Source organism: Nanorana parkeri, unplaced genomic scaffold, assembly GCF_000935625.1.
Source record: "Nanorana parkeri isolate BGI_ZX_2015 unplaced genomic scaffold, ASM93562v1 scaffold528, whole genome shotgun sequence".
Lineage (NCBI taxonomy): Eukaryota > Metazoa > Chordata > Amphibia > Anura > Dicroglossidae > Nanorana > Nanorana parkeri.
Window position 1 is genome coordinate 433,732 of NW_017306796.1, and position 24,657 is coordinate 458,388.

Below are 24,657 nucleotides of genomic sequence, written 5' to 3' on the forward strand. Positions count from 1 at the left end.
CCATAGTATGATCCCTGCAATTTTGACAAAAGCAAAAATCTATCCAACATGACTCTTAGATTAAGGCATATACTGTCAGATCACCATCATTAGGGGTAGAAATCAGCCAGAATGCACATTTTGATAGCTTTTTGTTGCTTCTTAATGCTGCAGTGATGTGTCTGTGTCTCCAGTAGTTGCACTTATGAAAGTCTATAAATAGCCCCACCAATGTAATGGTCTCCCGAAACAGTTACTTTCAATGAATGCCAACTGTCAAGGTTGACAGTGGGCTTATTTCAGCTCTCAATCGAACTTTCAACCCCTCAAAAGGCTGGTGTCATAGCTGATCCCATGTGCAGCACCTTGGCAAATGCAATCCAAATAGAGGCTAAGATGGCACCTTCCTTGACTGTAACAAATAAGAGGTTGTACTTCTGCTTTAAGATACAAACCTGCATGTGTATGTGACTATCAGATGTAAGAAAGGTCTTTCAGGGGTCAGATCCCTTTGGAAATATGAACTGACAGCGTAATTGAACACATAGGTACTCTGAAGCGCAGCCATATGATATCCATGTTTACAAGTTTCAGACATCGACAGATAATGAGAGAGTTGTTTGGTCACTTAGAAAAAAAATACCTTGGATACAATTCTCTCAGATATAAAAAAAAACCCACGAAGAATTCAGACAATTTAAATCAAATCCTGGCTTCATTCACACTTGCCACGTGCATTTCTGTCCTCTATATGCAGAAGAAAATCTGTCAGGCCAGATGGGAGGAGTTGACGTGGGAGCTAGAGAGCAGGAGGTCTTGGGAGGAGTGGAGGGGACGGTTAGGGTGATACCTTGAGACAAGGTTGGAGATGTAACCTGGGGCAGAGTTGTGGATGGCTTTGTAAGTGATTGTTAATATTTTGAATGTTATCCTTTGGGCGATGAGAAGCCAGTGCAGGGATCGGTAGAGGGGGGTGGCGGTCACTGAGCGGTTGGTTAGGTGGATGAGTCTGGCAGCAGTATTCATGATAGACTGAAGGGGAGGAGCCTGTGTAGAGGTAGGCCAATGAGGAGGGAGTTGCAATAGTCAAGACGAGAGATAACAAGCGAGTGGATGAGTAACTTTGCCGTTTATTTGGTGAGGAAGGGGCGTATTATGGAGATGTTACAAGGGTGAAGGCGGCAGGATTTGGATAGTGATTGGATGTGGGGAAGAAAGGTGAGGTCCGAGTCAAGAATACCATGAGCTCAGTTTTTTAAAGATTGAGTTTTATGAAGTGTTGTGACATCCAGACGGATATGTCAGTTAGTAGATTAGTGATAAGTAAGGAGACTGAGGAGGTGAGTTGTGGAGTGGAGAGAAATATTTGAGTGTCATCGGCATAGAGATGGTATTGGAAGCCATGTGAGGTGATCAACTGACCAAGAGAGGAGGTGTAGATTGAGAAAAGAAGGGGTCCAAGGACAGAGCCTTGGGGGACACCAACAGAAAGGGGGAGAGGAGAAGAAGATGTAGATTTGTAAGTTACACTAAAAGAGCACTTAGATAGGTAGGAAAAGAACCATGAGAGAACAGAGTCTTGGAGACCAAGTGAGTGGAGTTTTTTGAGGAGCAAATCAATGATCCATAGAACCATAGAAGAACACTTTGGGGGTTAATTCTTGAATTTTTAAAAAAAGAAAATAAGCAAAAAAAATAAGAGTCAGAATCCTTGCATTAGCATTTCCATAAAATGAAAGTTAAACCCTGATTGGTTCCTATGGGCGCTCATGGTAGTTCTTAGAAACACCGACACTAAGGCTGCTTCTCTGGATTGCCCAGCCCATTACACACCCTGCTATGCCATGAAGCTGTATACACAATAATATAGGACATAAGTAAAAAACAGTAAGATTTTCTCACAATGGTTGTGGCTAGTAAATGGAGATACGACCACAGCTCCAGAGATCTCACAGCCAGGAAGTATAACAATCTAGAGGTACACTTAACCCAACAGATTTTTTTTGTAAGCGTTTCATTACAGTTTGGGGTGGACTGCCCCTTCAAATTCATTTTAGAGTGGTAAGTCATACCCATACTTACTCCTCCACCGCGGACCATTTCTGAAAGCTGATCTTCTACAACATCAAAATTGGAGGTATCTGTAGCTCCCACTGACTCAGGAACAAAAGGTGGTATGCAGTCCCTCAGACTCTCCCATTCAATGTCATCAAAAAGTGGGTGTAAGTGAAAATCATGGAGTCCACCAATACCCAGACGGTTTTCCCGCTCACAGATGAGAGATGAGATGAAGTCTAAAGCCTCAGGTGGCGTCCCACTTGCTGAGGAGGGAAAATTAAAGTGCTCCTGGGACAAAAAAAACAAAAGTGATTTTATTCTTCTCTTTCATGTTATCATCTCCATCTGTATTATTTCAAAGGCAACAGTTAGAATATCATCTGTCAGTGTCTGTATATAAAAGTAATAAATTCATGTTTGGTCATAGCCAAAATTCAATGTTCCTAGTGTCTGATTACAGTAACTCTGATGTGTCTGATTAACTCTGATGTGGTTTCCCATATGATGGGTACATGTCTGTTGTGTTTCAAGCTATTAACAGGCAGAAAAAAACAGATAATATGAAATGTTTTTCTTACTTTATAGTGAAGGATTTTTCCATAGGTTTCCACCACAGATTCAGCATAAAAGGGAGGGTGCCCAAAGAACATTTCGTAAGCACAAGCCCCTATTGACCACCAATCGCATTCCACACCATATGATAAACTATGGTTTTCAAGGGCAAGAAGGATTTCAGGGGACAGGTAGTCAGGGGTCCCCACTGCAACAGAACAGGACACCTTAAAAAAAAAGAAAAAAGTTAGTTAAACACATCAATCAATGTTAAGTGTGGAAAAGCACAGAATAGAGGAAGTACTTACTGTGCCATCGTCCCGGAGTTTTAAACATGAACCAAAGTCCCCAAGATGGATGTGACCTGCTCGGTTTAAAAGCATATTGTCTGGCTTGATATCCCTGAGGAAGATGCAAATATAAATTCAGAGAAACAGAGGAGGAGCAACTCCAGAAAAAATACCATGGTCCTCAGCTATCACCAGCGCTTAACTCACCTGTGTATGTAGCCTAGAGAATGGACAGAATTGACAGCCATTATCATCTCAGCAAGGTAAAAGATCGCCATGTGGAAAGGGAATCCATCTGGGAACTTACTGAGAAGGGACAACAGGTCACCTCCCACATAGTAATCCATCACAAGGTACTAGGAAGGAAACAGAAAACCTTATTGAGCCCTGTTCATGTCCGTTGTATGCTCAGTAAACTATAGTACATGAGCCTCTCTGGCCCTTATCTATCAAAGTATTCAAAATAAGAACTATCTGTATTGCCCCACAGCAATGACATCAGAATAAAATTGTCTTTCTTTAACTGTTATTTCCTAGTGCGGGAATAAATCTGCTTAATATCCATAGGACAACAGACTGTTTTTATTTCAGTTACATTGATAGAGGAGGCCGAGTATGCTACATAGAACAACTCTGAGACCACTGATTGACTGTTATAGGTGAGCACATTTCAGTGTCATAATGACCCCCTGTATCTGCACTGATTAATAAAGAAGGCACAACTTGAAAATCAATTTATTATCTGAATATGTTTACATTTTTTCCTAAGGGTGGTTGTTGACTTGTCCAGGCAAGTCATACAAAGATTTTTCTTTATTTACTTGCCATTTTCTTGCCATTACATTGAAACTCTGTTCATCCCAGAATATCAGAGTGTAATTTTGGTAAATGCTTCCCTACCCTCTAACACTACCTTGCGGTGAATGCCCTCTTAAAGCTGAGCTCCATGCAAACATTTGTATTTCTGCCCATCCAGTCCTGCCTGAGATTTAGACAGTCCTGCCAGACTGTGTAGACAAGCTGGTGACCTGTCTTTACTCTGCTAAAGTTAAGCAATAGGGCTATGCCTAGTGTATGCAGCAGCCCTGGCTGGCTCCTTGTGCTGCCTCTGTCTCCCTCCTAATCTGCCAATGTACACTGCCAATGTCAAATCAAATTCAGGTACGTACATTAGCTGCTTTTAAAATATTCTTAATTACTTTAATTATTACATAAATGCAATTATTGGTGTTTTTGTAAACATCTGGTTAGATTTTGTTAAACTGTTGATAATAATTGGAATTGATGGTTGACTTTTCCCATGACAAATAACAAAATACCTTCTAAAAGACAACTGATGGCTTTTTGAGATGAAGCTAAAGGTCACTATGGAACAATTTGTAGTATTGGAAATATAATGTCTATGTTTCTTATGTCCATAAATTTGTTTGTTTCTTCTTTTCTTTTTTTTTTACAAAAACAATTTGTAATCAAAAGTATCTTTAAAAAATAGTAAGTTGTCAATGTTCAAGAGAACTTGCTCATTGCCTGCAAGATTGTTTACTGCTCTGGAATTGGTTAGCAATTTAAATGGCTGAATCCTAATGCGAACAAAGAATGCTAATCCAAATATAAAGGTATAAGTGTCAAGGTTGCGAAAATGGAAAAAGGTACAAAACATTTTTGTTGCAGTTAACACAACATTCTCTCTTCTGTATTTTCACTCTGGTATGAGAGAATGAAAAAAGAATCGTATTGGCTGCTATATCCAAAAAAGATATGTTCTTCTTTCAGAGTTTAAAGGCTGACTATAGCGCAAAGTAGAGACCCTTTGCCAACATCACCACCCTAACCCAAGCTCAATGGTCTTGTGTAGCTATGTTATTTGGCAGGTGAAAGTCACTTACAAGGTAATTGTCATCCTGAAACGCAAAGTGCAACTGTGTTATCCACCTGCTGTCTCCATTCACCAAAACGTCTCTTTCTTCTCTATAACAGGCAACCTGCACAGAAAGAACAGGGTGTGACCTTGCTTAGTTTCTTCTCAGGATCAGTTCTCTCTCCCCCAATACACCATCCCTCTATAAGTCTTCTTGTCTCACATCTACTCGTTTCAGAAGGTCCCACTTGTTCATTATCTTCATGGCATAGACTTGAGAGTTACTTCTCATCCGCACAACTGCAACCTGAGGGAGACAGAAGAAGACAGAATGAGCTAGGGGTGAAGATCACTGTTACCTCTACCAATTCTACCTCCCTTCCACCACCAGCTCACCAGGCTTTTCTGGAGAACCTTGGAATTGGGGTGGAGGAGAGTGCAGATGACAACAGTATATAACTCAGTTGTAGTGAGCTAAAGCTGGACTCATCTGCCAAATGATATATAAATCTTAAATAGGAATGGAATATGAAATAGAACTCCAGGCAAGCCTTATTTTAGTTTTGGATACATTAGATAAAATGAAGTACCTGTCAGGTTTTGATTTCTTTCAGAGGCCCATACAGTTTCCATAGACGTAACATGAGATACAAGAATGCATATAAGTGCATGTAAAGAAAGCACACCAGCAAAGTGGTGCAGCCTACACTCAGCAGAACAAAATAATGCTGATCGAATATTTCGGGGCTATAAATACACTATCTTAAAAAAAGGCCCAAGCCTTAACTAGCAGGGAAACTAAAAGAAATGGAGACTGTGATGGTGTTTACACTGATCTGATCATTTATTCTGGTTTCCTTCCATTGTCTAAAACATACTGGTACATTAATTGGCTTCCACTGTAATGGGCCTTAGGATGGCTATAAACAATTCTGCCCACAATCTGACAGTCTTACACAAAAATAGGGGCATCTAGGGCTACCTTAGTGGGTAATAACAAACAAATTAGAAAAATGCTCTTTATTGCACATCAATACTTTCCAACTTGCTAGAAGGTCAGTAGTAGTTTGTCACATTCATCTGGATTTATTTTTTAATATTGAACATTATAATGCAGTTTTAACATCTCCAACAACTTGACAAGAGTGAGGGGAAGAGAAAGCGAGATGAAAAAGAGATGTATCTTCAGGTACATAACTTAAACATATGCCTCAGACCAGATGGCACCATGATGACTGGGTTATGTCAATTAAAACAGGGTGTTTTCACAATTTCCCACACCTTTGGTCATGTGAGTGTTATAAATTCTGGGTATGTTCCAAAAATTGATTTGAGTTCACACTGAATGAATGGTGAACCATTTTCAGCCATGTAACTCAGACTATTAGAACTTGTCACAGACTTCAAGGCACCATGTTGATTGGATTATCTTAATTAGAACAGGGTGTTTTCACAGCATTTTACACCTTCAGCCATGTTCTTGAATAATCAACATCAGCATGACACATTTCGTGACACCATGATGTTTGGATTAAGGTGACTGAGGTGTCCGTGCAAGAATAAAATGTGGATAATGTTCCCAACACTCATTTTAACATCTTCAACATTACTAAACAAGTTGAGTTGAATGTGACTAACTACTACTAGCTATAGCATGACCTGTATAATGAAAATCCAGGACACTATCTGCAAGGAGTTTGCATGTTCTCCCTGTGCTTGTGTGGCTTTCCTCTGGGTACTCTGGTTTTCTCCCACATTCCAAAGACATGCTGGTAGGTTAATTGGCTCCTGTCTAAATTGGCCCTCGTATGTATGCGAGATAGGGACCTTAGATTGCACTGTGTAAATTGTCAGCACTATATAAATACCAATACAAATAAATACAACACCAAAAGGCTACTGTTGGCTGAATCAACAGATACTACACAGCCAGTGACTATGAATGGGCTCATGTCTTCCAGTCTGTTGTTTTTGGCAAGACATATGACTATCTTGTATAACAACATATAGCATCAAATGGGGATTTTTAGTTGCCATCTCCTTTTTACAAACTCATATCTGAATAAAATAATCTTTTATTAATCCATATTAAAATGTTTTCTTAAAAAGAATAGTGCGTCTGTCCATCTTGTTACATTACAGTCGTATTGCATAATATAGGTTCCGTACACATTAGGTACTTTAAATACCGAGAATAATACAATCCTCTAAATTAGCTTGACAAAAAGACTCGACGCGTTTCGCGATATTGCTTCTTCAAGAGGCCTATAAATCCACAAATGGACAATTACAAGTTAATGCCATGCAACATATAGGAAAATACAAAACATGCATATTCTAATCACCATCCAAATACAACTACATCATCACTTTAACCTACGTACCTAACAGTCTGGACAACCAGCAGCGCCTGGAACCCGCATACCAAGGAAAATTAATAAAAGATCATTTTACTCAGACATGAGTTTGTAAAACGTTTCTGACACTCTTACCTCTTCACCCCTCATGCAAAATAGACCTCTGCTTTATACAAATATGACTATCTTGCCCACCATGTGTGTGTTTGTGCAACTGTAGTAGGAACAGTAAACGGCAAGTGCCTTTTGGGGTAGAGTCTGCTCAGATGATTCAGTTTGCTCTATAAACCACTACACAATTTGTCAGTGCTATGGAGTTAAAGTAAATGCTATTTAAACAACATTGGGTTTGGAGATCACACGGGGGCAATGGGAGGCGATATGGAAAACTGCAGCTAGCTCTTCTATTTGTTTGCTTTACAAGAACAATTAGTACAAACTTTTGTACCATTGGTGCTATACCCCTGATAAATCCCATGTGCTGGTGATGTAACTCTGACCAGGGTACCCTTTACCATATCTTTTGGACTTGTCCACGGATTCAGCCCTTTTGGACATTAGTTCAGTCTACACTAAATGATCTATTGCCAAGATATTTACCATTATCCCCCCTACATCACCTTTTAGGTCTTCCTTTTCTTCATTTGAATAAATATTGGAGGAAATTGGCTTCCCATATTTTAACGGCGGCCCGATGCTTAATCGCATTGCAAGAACTATACCCCCATCCTACTTAGACTTGTATAGCCGTATTAAAGCTGTTTAGAACATGGAATATTCAACAGCTAAACTGAACAAACTGAACAAACTGAACAATACTCAAACAATATACAACAAAATACGGGAACCCAGGGACAACAAGTTCTAATGTATAGCGGCATTTTACGTATGGGTAGGTCCATGTGAATGTATCCATTTTTCCACACGAGATTAATGGGATTGAACAGTCTTGCTCTCTCTTTTTCTTGCTCCTTTTTTACTCCTTTCTTCTATCTATCTATCTCATAGTAGGTAAATGGGGGGCCAAAATTGTTTTTGTGTTCACACATTTCTTCACTGTTTCACTTTCAAAATATTGATAGGAAACTTCCTAGTTCTTTATCTTAACATAAGAGGTAGTATATGCCCGACATAACTGCTAATACAAAACAGAGTAAATTGATTTGCTTTTCTTCCAGACCTTTTCATCTGCGATTATTTGTTTAGCTGGGAAATATTGACTTCCTGGCACTCTGAGGACTGGTCAGGCTGTTTTACAAACAAGAATACAAAAGTAGTATTTATGGAATATCTTATACCCAGTAATAGAAAACGTTCTGCTGATTCAGGGAACATATGTTACAGACTAGGTTTGCCCCAAAGTGAGATTTCAATTATAGGCAGAGCCAAGGTGGTCAAATAAGCACTCCAGCCAAAAGATCAGATATTTCCATCACTGCGCCTGACCACCATGACTTCTCACTCTTTCTGCTACAAAAGGAGTGCTCTAGATAATGCACACTCCTGCTGCATTTTTCGTTATGTAAAACAAATTAAAGACTCCAAAAGGAAGAGTTTGACACCTTTTAATGCCCACATCAGTTGTGTAGGCTACGGAACTCAACCACAGAGTTATCACTCCTGGGACTGCTAACAAACAAAAGAAATCATTAGGAAATGTAATATTTCGGCAGCGACTAAACAGGTAAACAGCAATATGGGCCCACAGCTGAGTGAACAATAATAATACATTTCAGAATCTGAAAACTGCCTCCTTAATTAGGTATATTTATTCAATGTGACAAGAAGAATATTTGCAAGCTAGCAACAACTTCTAAGATGCAAGCTTTGCATCACCACCTGCTCTTGAACTAGGTTGACCAGTATGCTTTTTAGGGAACATCATCTTGTGCAATACTTTCATAACTGTTCATAGTTCCTCTATCTGCATGGAGTTTGAATGTTCTCCCTGTGTCTATTGGGTATGTATGTATAATTTGGAATATATAGTAGGTTGTATACTCCTCGGGGGCGGGACTAATGTAAATACTGTATGTACTCTGCAAAGAGCTGCTGATTTGTTAGTGCATAAATACTTCTCAGAAGCAATGAAGAACATTGTTTTGAATTATGAAGCTTCTGAAATCACTAAAATGATCCAATGTCATGCTGAAACAGTTGGTGTCTATGAAGGTGGCTGGTGCAATTCACTAGAAGTGATCCTGTATATTTAATTAAAGGGAGCCTGGTGTTCTTTAGTTTGTGTAAGACAATGAGGCTGATTTAAAAGTTGAGAATCTTCACTGAGAAAATGTGTGAATATTCACATTAATTATGCATCGGCAAGTGATAGGCAATTTAAAGTGAGAAAAAAATAGTTTTTAAATGAATGGATAATTGAAGTGAATATTCACACTTTTTTCAGTGAACATTCTTAACTTCTTTAGTCAATCAGCCCAGTATTTCCATATGTACACATCGGCAGGGTTAAATATTTTAACAGGGTATTAAAGAGAGTTTGCCACATGTGAGGCAAGTTTATAGAGATGCAAGCTAATGCACTGCAGATGGTACTTTTCATGTGCCAGAGAAGAGAAATTAGCAGTGAAAAATAAGCTGTTCTGGTGCCTTTTGTTTAAGTCTCCAACATCTTTGCAAAGAGCAACCTATCAGAGCCAACCTCTCAATATGGTTCCAAACCTGGATGCAGCAAACTATAATTTAATGCCTACCAATCAAAAGTGATTTTATTAATACGATGTTACATTGAGCTTAACATCGACTGACTGAGAAAATAAGTTAAATAACCTCGTTAGTGCAGACTTTCTCAATCAGTGTGCCTTCTGGTTTGCTCAGGGCATGCCTCAAAATCTTCATACAGCATCATGCTTTTCCGTGGCACCATGGAAATGAATTACACTAATTTAGGGTGGGATTCATTCAGAAAAATGCAAGTCTGCTCCACCTCCTGCCCTCTACCATGATGCCACAGCTGCGACTACTCATGTGATGGGAGCTTCTAATGTGAAGGTGGCTCCTGATGTGCTACTGATGTGAAAGGGGAGGACTCTAATATAAAAGGAGAGCTCTGATGTAAATTATGTTAAATAGACTTTGTCCAATGCCTCAGTGGCTTATAAACGTGTTCTATTGGGTAAGGAGACGGATAGTGGAAGGAGCATCTGAAGTGAAGGAAGCTGATCATTATTAACAAGGTTTAGAGGTGAGCACAAAGAAAGGTTAATTTTTATTAGCAGACATCTTGTGGCTCTCAGACACGATGCTTCATAATGAAAAATGGCTGATGCATTTGCTTTAAATAAAGAAAGGCCCAGGGCATCCCGTATGTACTCTTTATGGAAATCAAATTCTTTGCTGCTTTTATCAGATAAAATGCAAATGTTATGGAAAGTCAGATTTACGCATGAGTTCATTGTCTGAGACAAAATCATTTTGAGCTGATGCCAAAGGCCTTCTTAAATCTTCTAGATAAATGACTTTAAGTCTGATTTTACAACTCAGTTAACACAAGGCAAAGGAGTTAATGAATGAAAACTGTTGCACAAATGGAACAGTGGCTTGTAGAAACCAATCAGCATTCTAGTGAACAAGCAAGGAACGTGTTGGGTTTATGTTATGCCCCAATTTCTATGTTGTTTCTTTGCAGTTTTACAAAATGTACCCAAAGGATTTAAATATGTGTTTTTAAAACCAGACAATACAAATACTTGAGCAGACTTTCGATTTTTTTTTAGTGTAGAGCCGATTATATTAACTATGATAAGGGTATGCATCACCAAAACTGATGTTGAAATTTCTTCTATTTTTGAGCAGATGGCAAAATATATGCACCAGAATTCCCCAGCATACCCACCAATGGAGGCAGTACAAGTGGCCTTATGCTATTCACTGCTGGACATTTCATTATTTTACAGCAGTATGAAGTAGATGTGAGGCTTTCTTTAGTGGCAGAGAGGTTCCTTATGGTAGGGATGGGAGCAGAACTTTAACTCAAGCAGGTTTATAGCATTGTTGAAGTCCCTGAGAGACTGACATCTGACAAATTATTGGTCATTTTAAATCTTCGGCTTCCCTTCATAATGAAAATATAATTTTTGAGTGAACGGATCCTTTCATTATTTAAGCCAAAGGAAGATCTGACCACTGTACAACTTTTCTTCAGAACAATCCTGACATAAACTTGCACTAATGGGTTGATGAATAAAAGTGGGCATGATCGTCAAAAGGTACGTTTCCGAGGGGACTAAGTTAGTGGAAATCTGTCCCTTTGCAGCTAAATCTCACAGTACATACTGTATATTGTAATACATTTTGATCGTGCTCATATAAAGTCAGATTTTTTTTTGTGGTGTTGTAACCTTTATACGAATGTATTTTAGAAGCTCTGTATTATTACAGCTGGCAAGGGGTGTCAGCAAAGGTTACAGGCATACAACAATTATTCTGGGCAACAATCACCTCATGTTTATGGGTAGCTAAAGGCTCCATACACCATTCTGTCCAAACAGCCAGTTCCTTTTTATTGCACAAAAAATTGTCAACTATTTAAAGTTTCAGCCAACAACCTATCTCTGTAATATGGATCAAATTATCTACGTTTTTTCTTCTCTCTGCCCATTAAATGAAAGCCACCTGTGTCAGGCCCCTTTGCTTAATCATTTAATACGTTCAGAATGCTATTTCATCTTGGTTACTTATGTAAGGCAGCCCTCATATGGGATGGTTAAACATTACATGGAGATTAGCCATTCTGCAAAGGTCAGTGATCTCCACATACCAGGCTCAGGTCTTACCTCACTGAATGCTCCACGTCCAATCACCTTGATGATGTCAAAATCTCTTCTCTTCATCCTCTGTGCCCGTATGTTCTGCACGAATGGCTCCGCTGCCAAATGACAAACGTGCATGTTACATAAAGATGGAGAAGAATGTCCCCCCCTACAGCAAGGATATTAGACACCAGCAAGACATTTTGTTGAGAAAACACAAGACCACATGTTGAGTGCTTTTTTTATTGGCCATGGAACTTCAAAAGTAGGATTATTATTATTAGTAGTATTTAAATATAAGATGAGATTCCTTCCCGTTCCCCCTTCAAAAGTCCTCTGGCTCTAGGTGATTCTACTGAAGTGAAGATTCTACATGAAGTGAAGAGGGTTGGAGTGGGCTCATTTACACTACTCAGCACACACAGCGCACGTGCAACACAAAGTGTGCAGAGCACACTACACTACATAATACACACTACAGTATATACAGCACAGAATGTATGATGTGTACATTGCATCGTCCTGTGTGCTGAGTGTCACGCATACACTATATGCAGAGAGTGTGCTAATATACTGTATATGCAGCACAAACAGGACACAGCAAAGAACACACACATCGCACACAGCATGGAATGCAAACAATGCACACGGTGTGCAACACAGAATGCTCACAACACATAGTCGCCAAGTGTCCCAGATTCTGTGGGACAGATGGGATTTTGGATAATGCCCTGCACGCCCCGTGTACTATGGGTTGTTCCACAGGATCCATGGAAGTTGGAAATTATGCAGAGTGGCAGTAGGATGCTGAGTGTGCGACCGCTCTCTGCGTTCTGCACTAAAATAAGTACAGCGCTGTCATAGTTCCTGGAGAATATGCTGCTTCAGGAAAGAATTTCACCCCTTTTATTACTCTTTATCAAGTCCACAAAGACTGTAAACATAGCATTCGATTAACATTTTGGTATAGGTAATGGGCAACGAATAAGAATGGGTACAAAATATTTTATCATTTAATGTGGCAATTCACCAAGAGTGGAACCTGGCGGGCTACTTCAACAGTAAGACCTCCCTACCATAGTAGATGAATCTTTCACCCTCTCCGAGTAGTTTTCTCCTCCTGTTTCATTCTCCAACATGGAGAGTGAGAACTTTTTGGGCCACAGCAGGTGTGCAAATCCAAGGACTCGAGAGCAGAGATCTCACCAATGGAGTCCCTAAGAGATGTAAGAATCTTTTCATTGGTTTAACTGCAGCATCCACCAAAAGAGTAAATATTAGTACTGGGTGGTTTTCATTTTGGTTGGGTGGCCTGACCCTTTAAATTTGTCATCAATGTCTCATCTTTGTTACACATTAACGACTGCGTGAAGACTCTACTTTCACAAAAAAAATGAATGTTGCATACAAAATTGACACACAAGCCGTTTTGTAATCCAATGGTATTAAATAATACCTTTCAATTGCAATCTGAAGCAGCTGTAATTTTCTAAAGCTGTTAAAAAATAGCAACCTGGAGGCGTTCTGTACACTGTTGGTGTACAGAATGCCCCCAGAAATGTAATTATCTGCTTGTGTGACTGGCTCACAGATTTTCATTTTTGTGAGATACGTCCTAAGGGTTAACTATTTCTAAAGGGATGCAGACACTGCAGCTCTCCTCATTTGAACACTGAATATGTACCTGGTGGTTATAATGAACTAGACCCTCCAATTCAGGAATCAGTCTGGAAATGATAGGGTGAGACAAACACATTTTTCTTCAGAACAAAAAAAGGAAAAACTGTAGCAAAGTTTGTTAAAATCTTTGCAATGTACAATGATCACCCGAGGGAACTGTTTTTTTTCTCAAGTTACACTTTAAAATATACTGGATGAATTGCCTATTATCCTTGATTCTCTACTACTACGTCAGGAACGTTCAGTATAGTGTGGTGCTCCATATTCTATATCTTAATTAAAAGTGTCCAAAAAATAAAATTAAGGAGGTAAAACTATGTATTTTTAAAGCAACCCTGTCAATTGGTTTAAAAAATATCCGAATAGAGGTTCCCATTAAAAGAAAAGGTATTATACTCAGCTCTTCAGCGACCTTTTTCTCCTACCTTACCTCTATGCCTTTTCATCCAACTGTGAAGCATTTCAAATTTCCAGGTAGAGTTGCCACCTTGTTTTCTGCAAAAATACTGGCCTTTTGGTCTCTTTCCTATTAATGACACTGGCAAAAAGTCCCATTGGCTGGTAAAATACCAGCCGGGTGACAACCCTACTCCTGGGAGTGACGGATCCTTGTGTTCCCCGCTATGCACCATGATTCAGGACACAGTAGTGCAGTGCAGTTGGAGGATGGAACCACAGTGACTAACAGTTGCATTAAAAATGTCAAGTCCTCAGAGCTGTTATCACACACATAGAAACCTCTTTAGGATCCCCTGACTATGCAAATTGCAGGCCACCATGTTGTAAACTCAACTTAAATTTGAAGATCAGTCTGTTCAAAACAAGTATTTTGGTATGTTGGTTTTGAAGCTTAACATGAAACTTCAGTATAACTTCAGTTATTCTTCAGTTATACAGTACTAGCACTAAACATACAGCACAAAGAGAGATCGGGCTGAATTCAGATGTCCTTTTGTTCTTTAAGTTTACTGATCACCGATATCAACCAATACGGTTTTGAAACATGCAACACACAGAAAATGAGTTAAAGAAAGATAACTGTACTTTTAAATCACATTAGCTAATTTAATATAACCAGGAGCTTTGGAAATATAACCTATTACTTCAGTCATTTTCTTTTGCTGTGTTCTATGTGCTGACTGCTTTGTTGACATTTAACCCGTCTGCAGTTTGTACTGTGCAGTGTAGAGAGCTTTATGACGCTTCAAATTTTGGCTGGTTCTTGATGAATCAGCAGAAATTCACTGCGTGGGTGCTCAATCAGGTGATCGAAGGAGCCGGTTGGAAAATTCCAAGCTGGCTCTGTTCGGGTATGCCGACAGCAGGCGGCGTCAGCCTTGGACCAGGCCTACAAACAAGGAAGGCATGAGGGATTCAACTGTGTTCAGTTTTCCACAATTAGCTGCCTGGTATTACATGGGAGGATAGGGTGAATAAGCAGGGTTTATATATGCTTATTCAAAAGTTGTCTTTGGTTAAGTATTGTAAGATATTTTTCTCCAGCCATTACAGCAGAGCAGTACAGAAATCATGAATTATGGCTCTTGGCAAAGAAGCCACCGTATCAAACAGGTATCTGATCTCTGTAATGCACTGCTGATCAAGGGCTGGACATGAGCTAAGAGCTATAAGATCCCAAATTTAGGCCTGTATTACACTTGAAATCCTGTTGGAATAGTACCTTAATTAAGGATTATATAAAATAAAACATCCATAGTATCCTTCTAGGCATGAGTAATCCCAGGCCCCAATCTTCTTGTATAGTGATAAGCAGTAAGCAAGCACATCTAACGGGTTTGTAGAATTACCCCCTTGATCCAACAACAGGAAAGTGTTTGCAAATAGATTTTTTTTTGGGCTGTCATTTGCTGGCGCAAAATAGAAATTCACCTTTATTTTTATCACAGAAATGCAGTTATACTTTAACTAGACCCAGGTTTTTCTTTAACTGGTGCTTTTGAACATTCCAAGACCCGAGTGCATCAGTCTTAACCTCCACTGCATGCTGCCTATAACCTAGCTATCAAACTAAGGGCTCTAGATGTCATGAAAAGTTCTACCACATGGAAGACCGGTTATGCTATCAGCTTTCCCCGCTATCTTCTGTGACCTACACAAATCCACTCTTTCTGAGGTGTTTGAAGTCCAAACCAGGAGAGAAGCCTATGGTGACCACACTGCTTCTCCATAGATAAGGTTCAGTAACTGAGTGTTGTTACACTAGGACAGGAAGTGTGTTACTGTCAGGATGACTAGGTGAAAATAAAGGGAAAAAACTCTAAACAATTAGGTAATATGTGGTATAATTTTGTTAACACAAAATGCCATCTGGCAAACAGGTCCCCATGCAACACAAGGGTTTGATTTTATAACCCATACAACTTCTTATCTGGTTGCCAGGAGGGTTTATTACTGTCTTTAGGTTAATATTTGTTTATGGTGGACCATAGCATATGGTATATGGATCTGCCTTTTTTCAGCCTCCTCCATTAACGTCCTTCTTTCTAGTATTAATATGTAGTATAGGATCACTTCTGTTATTTATAATCAAATGGTCTTTGAGCTAGTACTACACACACGCACCCGACCATCCACATGATGTAAAAGAAAATGTGATTCATCAGACCAGGCACCTTCTTCCATTGTTCAGTTCCGATGCTCACGTGCCCATTTTAAGCGCTAGACAGGGGTCAGCATGGGCACCCTGACCAGTCTGCAGTTACGCAACAAACTGCAATGCACTGTGTATTCAGACACCTTTCTATCGGAACCAATAACCAATATCGGAAAGCATTAACTTTTTCAGCAATTTGAGCTACAGTAGCTCTTCTATTGGATCAAACTACATGAGTCAACCTTCGCTCCCCATGTGCATCAATGAGCCTTGGCCGCCCATGACCCTGTTGCCGTGTCAGTGTTTTTCCTTCCTTGAACCCCTTTTGGTAGGTCCTGACAACGGCAGACTGTGAACATCTTATTACAACTGCAGTTTTGGAGTTGCTCTGACCCAGCTGTCTAGCCATCACAATTTGGCCCTTGTCAAAATTGCTTAAATCCTAACTCTTGCCCATTTTCTCTGCTCCAAAAACATCAACTTCAGGGACAAAATGTTCACTTGCTGCTTAATATATCCCACCCACTTCCAGGTGCCATTGTAATGAGATAATCGATGTTATTCAGTTCACCTCTCAGTGATTATAATGTTATGACTGATCAGTGTACATCAATAATAGTAAGAGTTTAGTGTGTGATGTGTCCATTGATTCTGGACCACAAAAACAGAATTATGCATTCCACATTAGGCTGTACAATACAAACAATCCGAGGAAGTAAATAACACTTATTTAATCAGGAATTTCCAATCATTGAGTGCAGAACTAATTAGAATTCATTTAACTAACATCAGAACAGTTCAAGATAAGGTCTGATTGGTCCCTATAGGTTATTGCACTGAAAGTAGAACTGAAGCCAAGGAGGGTTACAACCCCTGCTAGCTTTCTTGCCATCTGTGTTCCATTGGGGAGATTTCCCATAAGGTCCTGCCTGATATTCACAACTATACCTCTAATGAGAGGGAAATCCCTAGTGGTCAGCAGGGTCACCAGGAATACTGTCTCCATTGGAAGATTTCCCATCTATTCCTGTTCTGATGGCAACCTAAAATTTGGGATTTCCTTTCACTTTCAGTGATAATGGTCACCAGGACAAATAGAGAGGGTGAATCTCCCTGACTGGGACATAAACAGCGATAAAAGTGTTCTAACCCCTCTCCACTCTATCCAAAACTACAAAAAAAGTGTTGGCTTCAGGTGCACTTTAAGAATTAGTCATTTAGAATTAGGAATTCCATAATCTATCCCGTATTACATGAAGAGAGACACTATTGAATACACTTCATACCTATCTTGTACCACATGAAAATACAAAGCATTTAGATGCTTTCATAAGCGATCCAGTAACACATGAAACAAGCATCGGAGGTACTTCAAACTTAAGGAACTGGTGACTATTTATGCTATCGCCTAACCCACCCTCTCAGCTTCCCAATCTAAAGAGCACTAAACCCCCACCCTGCCAGATGCTTACCTCCATTCCAAAGCCCCTCTCCAATGTTTCTAGCCTGTTGGACAAAAAGCTTTTCAGCCCTGGTCATGCCTACACACTGTGTTCCCATTGACTTAAATGGGGTCATATACCAAGGCTCTCTAGTCTTAAAATCCATTCAGTTCCAACAGGCTGGAAACATCAGAGAAGGCCATCGCTGTGCAACAGAGGTGAGTATCAACTGGAGCTGCATAATATGTTTGCACTATATAAATAGCTGTAATAAATAAATAACTGAGGAGTGTTAACACTATTTAGCTTAGGGGGTGGGAGGGCAGATTTAGTGGTAGTTGATAAAAAGGTTCAGATGTCTTCTAAACAGCACAACATGAGGATAGCAGTAAGCATCCTTCCATAACTTATCTTGTACTATGATAAGAGAGAATTGCATGGCATGTCCTTCATATCCAAGTCTGTCCCATACTACGAGAGCTCTAAACATCCTCCATAAACTATCTTGTACAACATGAACAATATACAGAGTGTCCTCCATATCCTATCTGGAACCACAAGAACAGAGCATTAAGTATCCACAGTAGCCCATCCCATACCACATGAAGAGAGCATTGAGTGATTCAGCAGTCCAGTACCCCTGACTACACAAGGTGCTAAGTGCTGAGTGTGATCAGCAACATTTCTAACTTTCAACACTTGTCAAGGGCGCAGAGCGAACAGGGACAGGCTACGTGTGAAATGAATAACTGGCGGCAACATATTCTATGTGGATAGTGGTGATAGGAACACAAACCGTAGAAAGGGCCTAGTGATGGCACGATATGACCAAAGATAACTTTGGGGATGATGAGATGTCAGGCTGATGGTCATCTTTATGAAGAAAAAAAACCGCAATGTAAGGTACAATTATGAATGTGCGTGGTTCTTTTGTAAGAAGAGGGGACAGAAAGTGGTGGACTCTGTGTTCTAAAATGGCCCAAATTATATGTGGGTTATACCTGTTATATCTTCTTTGCTCAGCCAGCAGGTAGAACGAAAAAAATATATACGTGCATACCCAGCTTAAGGAAATTCTTCCTTCTACCTGCAGCAGACCGATGACAGTCACTGGACTGGAACTCAAGAACCTCTTTTTTAGAAAAGGTGTAGCTTTTCTGAAAAATTATACTGTTCCTGTATATTGTGACATGTCAGGGATTTATTCATGCAGACATGTAAAGTTACTGACACGTCTGTTTTAACATGAGTTCTGTGTAATCCTCTGTAGCTATAATACAGATGGCACCTCACAGGGTCACCGAGAGAATGCTTCCATTTTCCTCTGCCACCAATAACATTCAAACTTCCAAGTCAGGAAGTATGGAGTTAACATTTGTTTATTACATTTGTAAGATTTTACAAGTATACACAGTCAGTGACCATGCTGAAATAAGCACAGCATGGTCATTTCTATCAATAACATTAGCCATGAGGATTGAACATGGAAATGATAACGAGAAGGGGGTATTTGGTTTAGAATTACCAACAAACAGAGAAGTGAGGGTGTGGGTAAAGCTAGGGTGGGTAGGTGGGAGAAGGGTGACAGGAGTGAAGGGTCAATGACAAGAGGCAGTGAAGGGTCAATGACAAGAAGCTGCCTTGTGTCTAGGTTTATGGTGATGGGTAGTAGTAGATACTAGTTGGGGTAAAAGGAGAAGCAGAGGACAAATTAGGGTAAGAGCAGTATGAAGTTAACATTTAAGGGTAGGACTGAGTGTATCTAATGACTCTAGGAAGTCAATAGAGATTTAAATAATTTCACAAATGGTACAACATTCAGCAAAATGCAAATAAGTATATGAGCCTAAAAGAAAAAATGTCACATTATGCGAAATAGCTTATATTTGCAGCTATGTATGTAAAAGTAGCCATACCAATATAGAAATGGAGATATCTGACACTTAGCTCATTCCATTGTATAACCTATTGCCCTGCATTACATTTGGCAAATGTTGGAACCATAATGACAACTGTCAATTTCCTTTAGTGAGAACACTAGACAGGGAGTTCATTGTGTGACTGCAAAAATTGCTCCCCAGTAAACACATTTCATTTTAAGAATCTTTTGTCTGTACTTCTGAAACTTTTACATATTCATTCACAGATACTTTGATATAATCTTTGACTTAATTTAGCTAGGAATTTATATTTAGTAGCCCTCAAAATGTTTCCATGACAGTATTGCATGATTCACATTGTGTTAATATTTTTGGCATACCAGAGTTCAACCTATTATTTTACAGCAATCTCAAACTGGAAAAGGACTGACTGCTATGTCCTTAAAGTGACAATACACTCAGGAGTTAAATCTTTCAAATGCATTCAATTACCATAACTATTAACAAAATTGTAGCTTATTTGTGTATCACTCAGCTTTAGATCCCAAAATCATCTCTGAATTCATGCTGACGCTTTCCTTCCTTCTGGAGGGTGGCTACTTTTGTTCCCCATGGTCCCTGTGTGTTGTAAAGTAGCCACCGCTCCAAGCTCCTTCTCTTGATGGACTACAATCTCAATACAAATCAGTTAACTAAACAAGCGTAGTCCATCACGCAAGTGAGCTTGGAGTGGTGTCTACTTTACAACACACACAGGGACCATGGGGAACAAAAGTAGCCACCCTCCAGAAGGAAGGACAGTGTCAGCACCAATTCAGAGATGATTTGAGGATCTACAGCTGAGTGATACACAAATAAGCTGCAGTTTTGTTATAAGTAGGGCACTTGAATGTAATTTTTAGGATTTAACTCTTGAGTTTAGTGTCACTTTAAATAGGATCTCTGGTGTTATAATACATTTCAACCTGAAATCACAGCTTTTCCTCAAGTACCTTTAATAGCAATAGGTTAGAAAATGATTACATATATTTGTATGAATGTCATACTGGCCAACGTGTATTTGACATTTACTGGTCCTTTAAATTTGGAGGGGGTAAACACTTGAGCCTAGGTCAATGAATACAGCATGACAGGGGTTGTGAAGGGGAGCAAGGAAAGAACACTGGGTGTGGGGACAGCGGTATGAGCACTCAGTCCAGGGGGAACAGTGTAAGACCTCTTCCTTATATGGCCTCTGTCAGTAGGCGCTCTTACAGTCTCCACATATGGTTAATGTAATAGTGTTACCTCCCCGTCTGGGGAATTAACTCATTCCCACTCCCTAGGAGATACAGACTGCATGGTCACCTCTGTTCCATCATAATCTTGGAATGAAAGGCAGTCACCCAGTTCGTAAGGGACCAACAAATTATGTGTGTAACTCAGAGAAGTCCCACAGGACAAAACCTGACCCTGCTTATCAGGCTTATCATCAAAATAAGAAGCGTCTGGAGCTGATTTTGAAAAATAAATTGGGTCAAAGGAAAATGGAGCTGTTGCCCACGGTGGCAACTAATCAAAAAAATATTATTGGTTGTTATGGGTAACAGGTGCAGTTTGATGTGATTGTATACATCAAGAAAAGAACATTTTCAAGCATTTTTACACCAAGACTAGCTGTATCTCTAGTTTGATTGCATCAGTACCAATGAGTTGCCCCATACCAATTAATCAGCTTTCAGCCATCATTTTTCCAGCACGTGCTTGAAAGAAAAATCTATATTTTAGCGAATCTGATACATTAGGCTAGTGTTTCATGAACTTTGCAGTCTCTTTATGTTACCCAGAGGTGAACAAATTATTTCTGCAGACTCTGAAGCTGCATAAGGGACCTTTTATACTACATGTGTGTAGATGGGTGCTGGGACCCCTTCCCACTGTCATGTGGAACTGACCCTGGCTCACTTCTATCTAGCTGTCGATCAATACACAGGAAATAAATGTATTTATTATTTGGCCAGTAATTGCATGAAGGTGCCCAACAATTTGCCTTGCTCTAGGGATTTTTTACCATGGGTGCTACCTGCACTATTTAAAAAAATACCACAGACCCAGGTTCAATTCTAGAACCATGTTGGGACACTGTCTTCTCCAAAATATCCACAGGAACACATACATCCACACCAACTGTTATACTATCCTCCCTGTGGTATATGCCACTGAGAGCCAACACTACGGTGATCATTTTTCCCACATGGTCATTGTTAGAAATCCTGAACTATTCAGTGTCCCACACTTTAGGAAACACTGTACTAAGGCCAGCTGCCTTGTAGACCTTCATTGCATGTCACTACCAAGATGATCCCAAGAATAGTTGCTCTCATCTTGCTGTGTTGCCCTATAACAAGGGAGAGACTCACAGTACTAGCATTAGTTGGCAGGTAGAGGTAAAGCCATGTACTCTTTGGCCTCTGTAATCTAACTGGAAGGAACTCCCAGGAGGCAACTGGCACCAAGTTAAAGTTGAAGACTCCAAAGTTCTTCCTAACTGTGCTATCATTAATAAAACTGTGCCCAGCTTCCTACGGCTCTTGTCATGGAATACACGGCAGGGCAGGTCTTGCAACGTTATTCTGTAATGTTTGTCCTAATACATCTGATTATCACCCTGTTGTGGGATGAATGAGGCCCCCTCAGTCTGCGTTACTTCATGCAGCAGCCAGACTTGTCATTCTAATTACAGGGCGTTTTGCGGCAGACACAGGCACTCCCTGCCTTATCAACCAACCCAGCCAGTCGGACTAGTGTGTGTAAACATATATATGCATATAGATTTTCAGTGTACATTAACAAGAGAAAGAACAGGAAAGGACACGAGATATTAACTACAGAACGTGCAAATAGAGAAAAAGCCATAACTAAATTATATCACAAGGCACATATGTAACAAGGATCAAGGCACATATTTAACAAGTGCAGTTGGATGTGTGTGGTAACAAACAGCAACCCATCAAAGCCACCTTTTGATCAGGCCCGTTCATGAAAGAAATACCATGTGAGCACCACTTCCATAATCAGGTAGGATAATTGTACCCTTGTTAAGTGGTAATGAGCACTTGATCTGCAATTGCTTTTCCAGCATGCTGGACAATACTGCACACCTGTAAGACTGTTCCCTTTACTGAAATGATCCATTCATCGTGTGTGTGCCACAGTGAAACATTAGCCAAATCAGAAAAGTCACCATAGATTGGACAGAGCTGGGAAGATCTTTCATCAAGAGTCATTACTGGTTAGATACTTTTGAACAACCAGCGTTAGGCCAGCTACAAAGGTTACAATGCAATTGGATTTTAAGCTTCCCTACAATCGTTTGTATCCTGATGGTTTGGGGCTCATAGGTAAAAAAAAGTAAAAACATGCAGATTTGCTTATGACCACTTCGTAGATCTGATTTAGGCGAAGAAACAAATTTTTTATAGAATAAGTATCTGCTTGGCATTCAGACACCAGGAGGAAACATCTTATAACGTATTCAGGAGAAACAATTGAATCTTACAAAAATTGTAATGTGTGTGGCTATCTTTAGTCTTACTGCACTAAATCTCTGAAAGCCGGTCTCTGATTGGTTGTGGCTGTCTAGTTGCTGCCCCTTGTGTTTCACTTCATTACTTTTTTTATATACTGTATATGTAAAAGTGCACAAAAAATTGACCATTTCGGCATAACAGCTGAGACATGACGGCTATGGTACACACATGGCACAGTCTTAGGATCACACAGAAAAAAGAGCATTATTAAGTAGTCACACAAAACAAAGACGTCTCTTTACTTTGCATTGTGGTTTCTAAACTTCGTTATATGCTGTTATGGAATATGATGCAACTCTATCAAGATAACAAATATTGGTGTGCTGCAGAGATCGCCAACATTTGTCAGCTTAAAAGCCACCATGAAATTGAAAAAAGCAATGTGTTAATAATGTAATGTATTAGCTCCTTATAGTCAAGCTCTGCTTAGCTTTGTACTTCGTAGAAATGCATGTTGTAGAAAATGAACAGATAGGATATGCTGAAGAGTCGTAGTGGGTGTGCTAGAACCACATGTGGTACCCGAGTCGCTGGTTTAATGAAAGAGACACTCACCCCAGTGCAGAAAATCCGCAATGTACGTCTCATGGGCCAGTGGAGAGGTGGCCAATTCATGGCAAACACAGATGACCAGGTCCAGTAGAGCATCCAGATTTAGGAGTGCTGGCATCAGCAGTGTATGCTCCATCCTTTATTACCGAGGTTCAATGGCAAGGCCACCCGCCCATGTCACATTTGCCGAGGGATCATTGCTCGCCCATGAAGTCTGTATGTTACAAATCATATTCAATTCCGGTGAATCATATTATACTTTTGGTAAATACTAATCACTATCCAATAGTTTCTGTCTGACAAGAACTACAATTAGATATTATCAACGTGTCCAAAATGCAAATGACTAATTTTTAAAAACATACCAAAGTTAATGAATGCTCATGGAACCTGCCACAACATTCTAAGTAGTGCTAATGAAGAATTTAAAGTACGAAGAAGAGACTGGCAATAGATACTTTACCTCTTCTCTCCTTATCCTTGCTTTTCGTGACTAACAAGTCCTCTCTCCCACTTTATCCCTTTACTAGGCAATCCTCATTGTCAGCTTCTCTCTCCCTATCCTCTAAATTCTGTTTTCTGTTCCACCCTTTTTCTCCCTCCTTCCTGTCACTATCCAACCCCCCTTCTGCACCTCCCTTGTCTCTTTAACTCCTACAAGCTTGAATTACTCACTTCGTTTTCACGAAGCCAACTAATTCACTTTACTGCTTGTTTCTCTTATGCCCAATCAGGTTTTTCCAGTGATATACATCCATGTCAACTCCTGTTCATTTCTGCAGCCTTCTCGATTTCCTCCCTGCTCGTCTCATTCCCTTCTTCCTCTTTTCTAATAACTTGTTCCTTCTAATAATAACAACAGAACTTTACCCCTCATCTATTTCTGCTTTGCAGTTTCTCGTAGCCTTCATATTTTTACTCTTAATCGATTCTATCGCCCTCCTTTCTTATTTTTACGTTAGCTTGGACAACAATCTTTACATTCTTGGTTTTTAGCTTTGACTTTATTATTCCTTTATATATCCTCATTTTTCTTTTGTTCTTCTACTACTTGCAT

General features: G+C 39.7%; 1 protein-coding gene across 1 annotated transcript in view; it reads right to left on the bottom strand.

Moving 5' to 3' along the window:
• The window catches only part of DMPK (dystrophia myotonica protein kinase), a 33,723-nt gene extending 9,576 nt beyond the window's left edge, over positions 1–24,147 (bottom strand). Inside the window, exons 1-9 of the mRNA XM_018561509.1 lie at positions 24,064–24,147; positions 23,604–23,814; positions 11,888–11,979; positions 4,961–5,044; positions 4,766–4,861; positions 3,087–3,235; positions 2,898–2,991; positions 2,616–2,816; positions 2,062–2,325 (exon numbers count right to left, since the gene is read on the bottom strand). Of these exons, the coding sequence (XP_018417011.1) occupies positions 2,062–2,325; positions 2,616–2,816; positions 2,898–2,991; positions 3,087–3,235; positions 4,766–4,861; positions 4,961–5,044; positions 11,888–11,979; positions 23,604–23,736 (1,113 nt within the window). The 5' untranslated portion in view covers positions 23,737–23,814; positions 24,064–24,147. The remainder of the gene's footprint in view (positions 1–2,061; positions 2,326–2,615; positions 2,817–2,897; positions 2,992–3,086; positions 3,236–4,765; positions 4,862–4,960; positions 5,045–11,887; positions 11,980–23,603; positions 23,815–24,063) is intronic.
• Between the last annotated feature and the right edge of the window lie 510 nt (positions 24,148–24,657).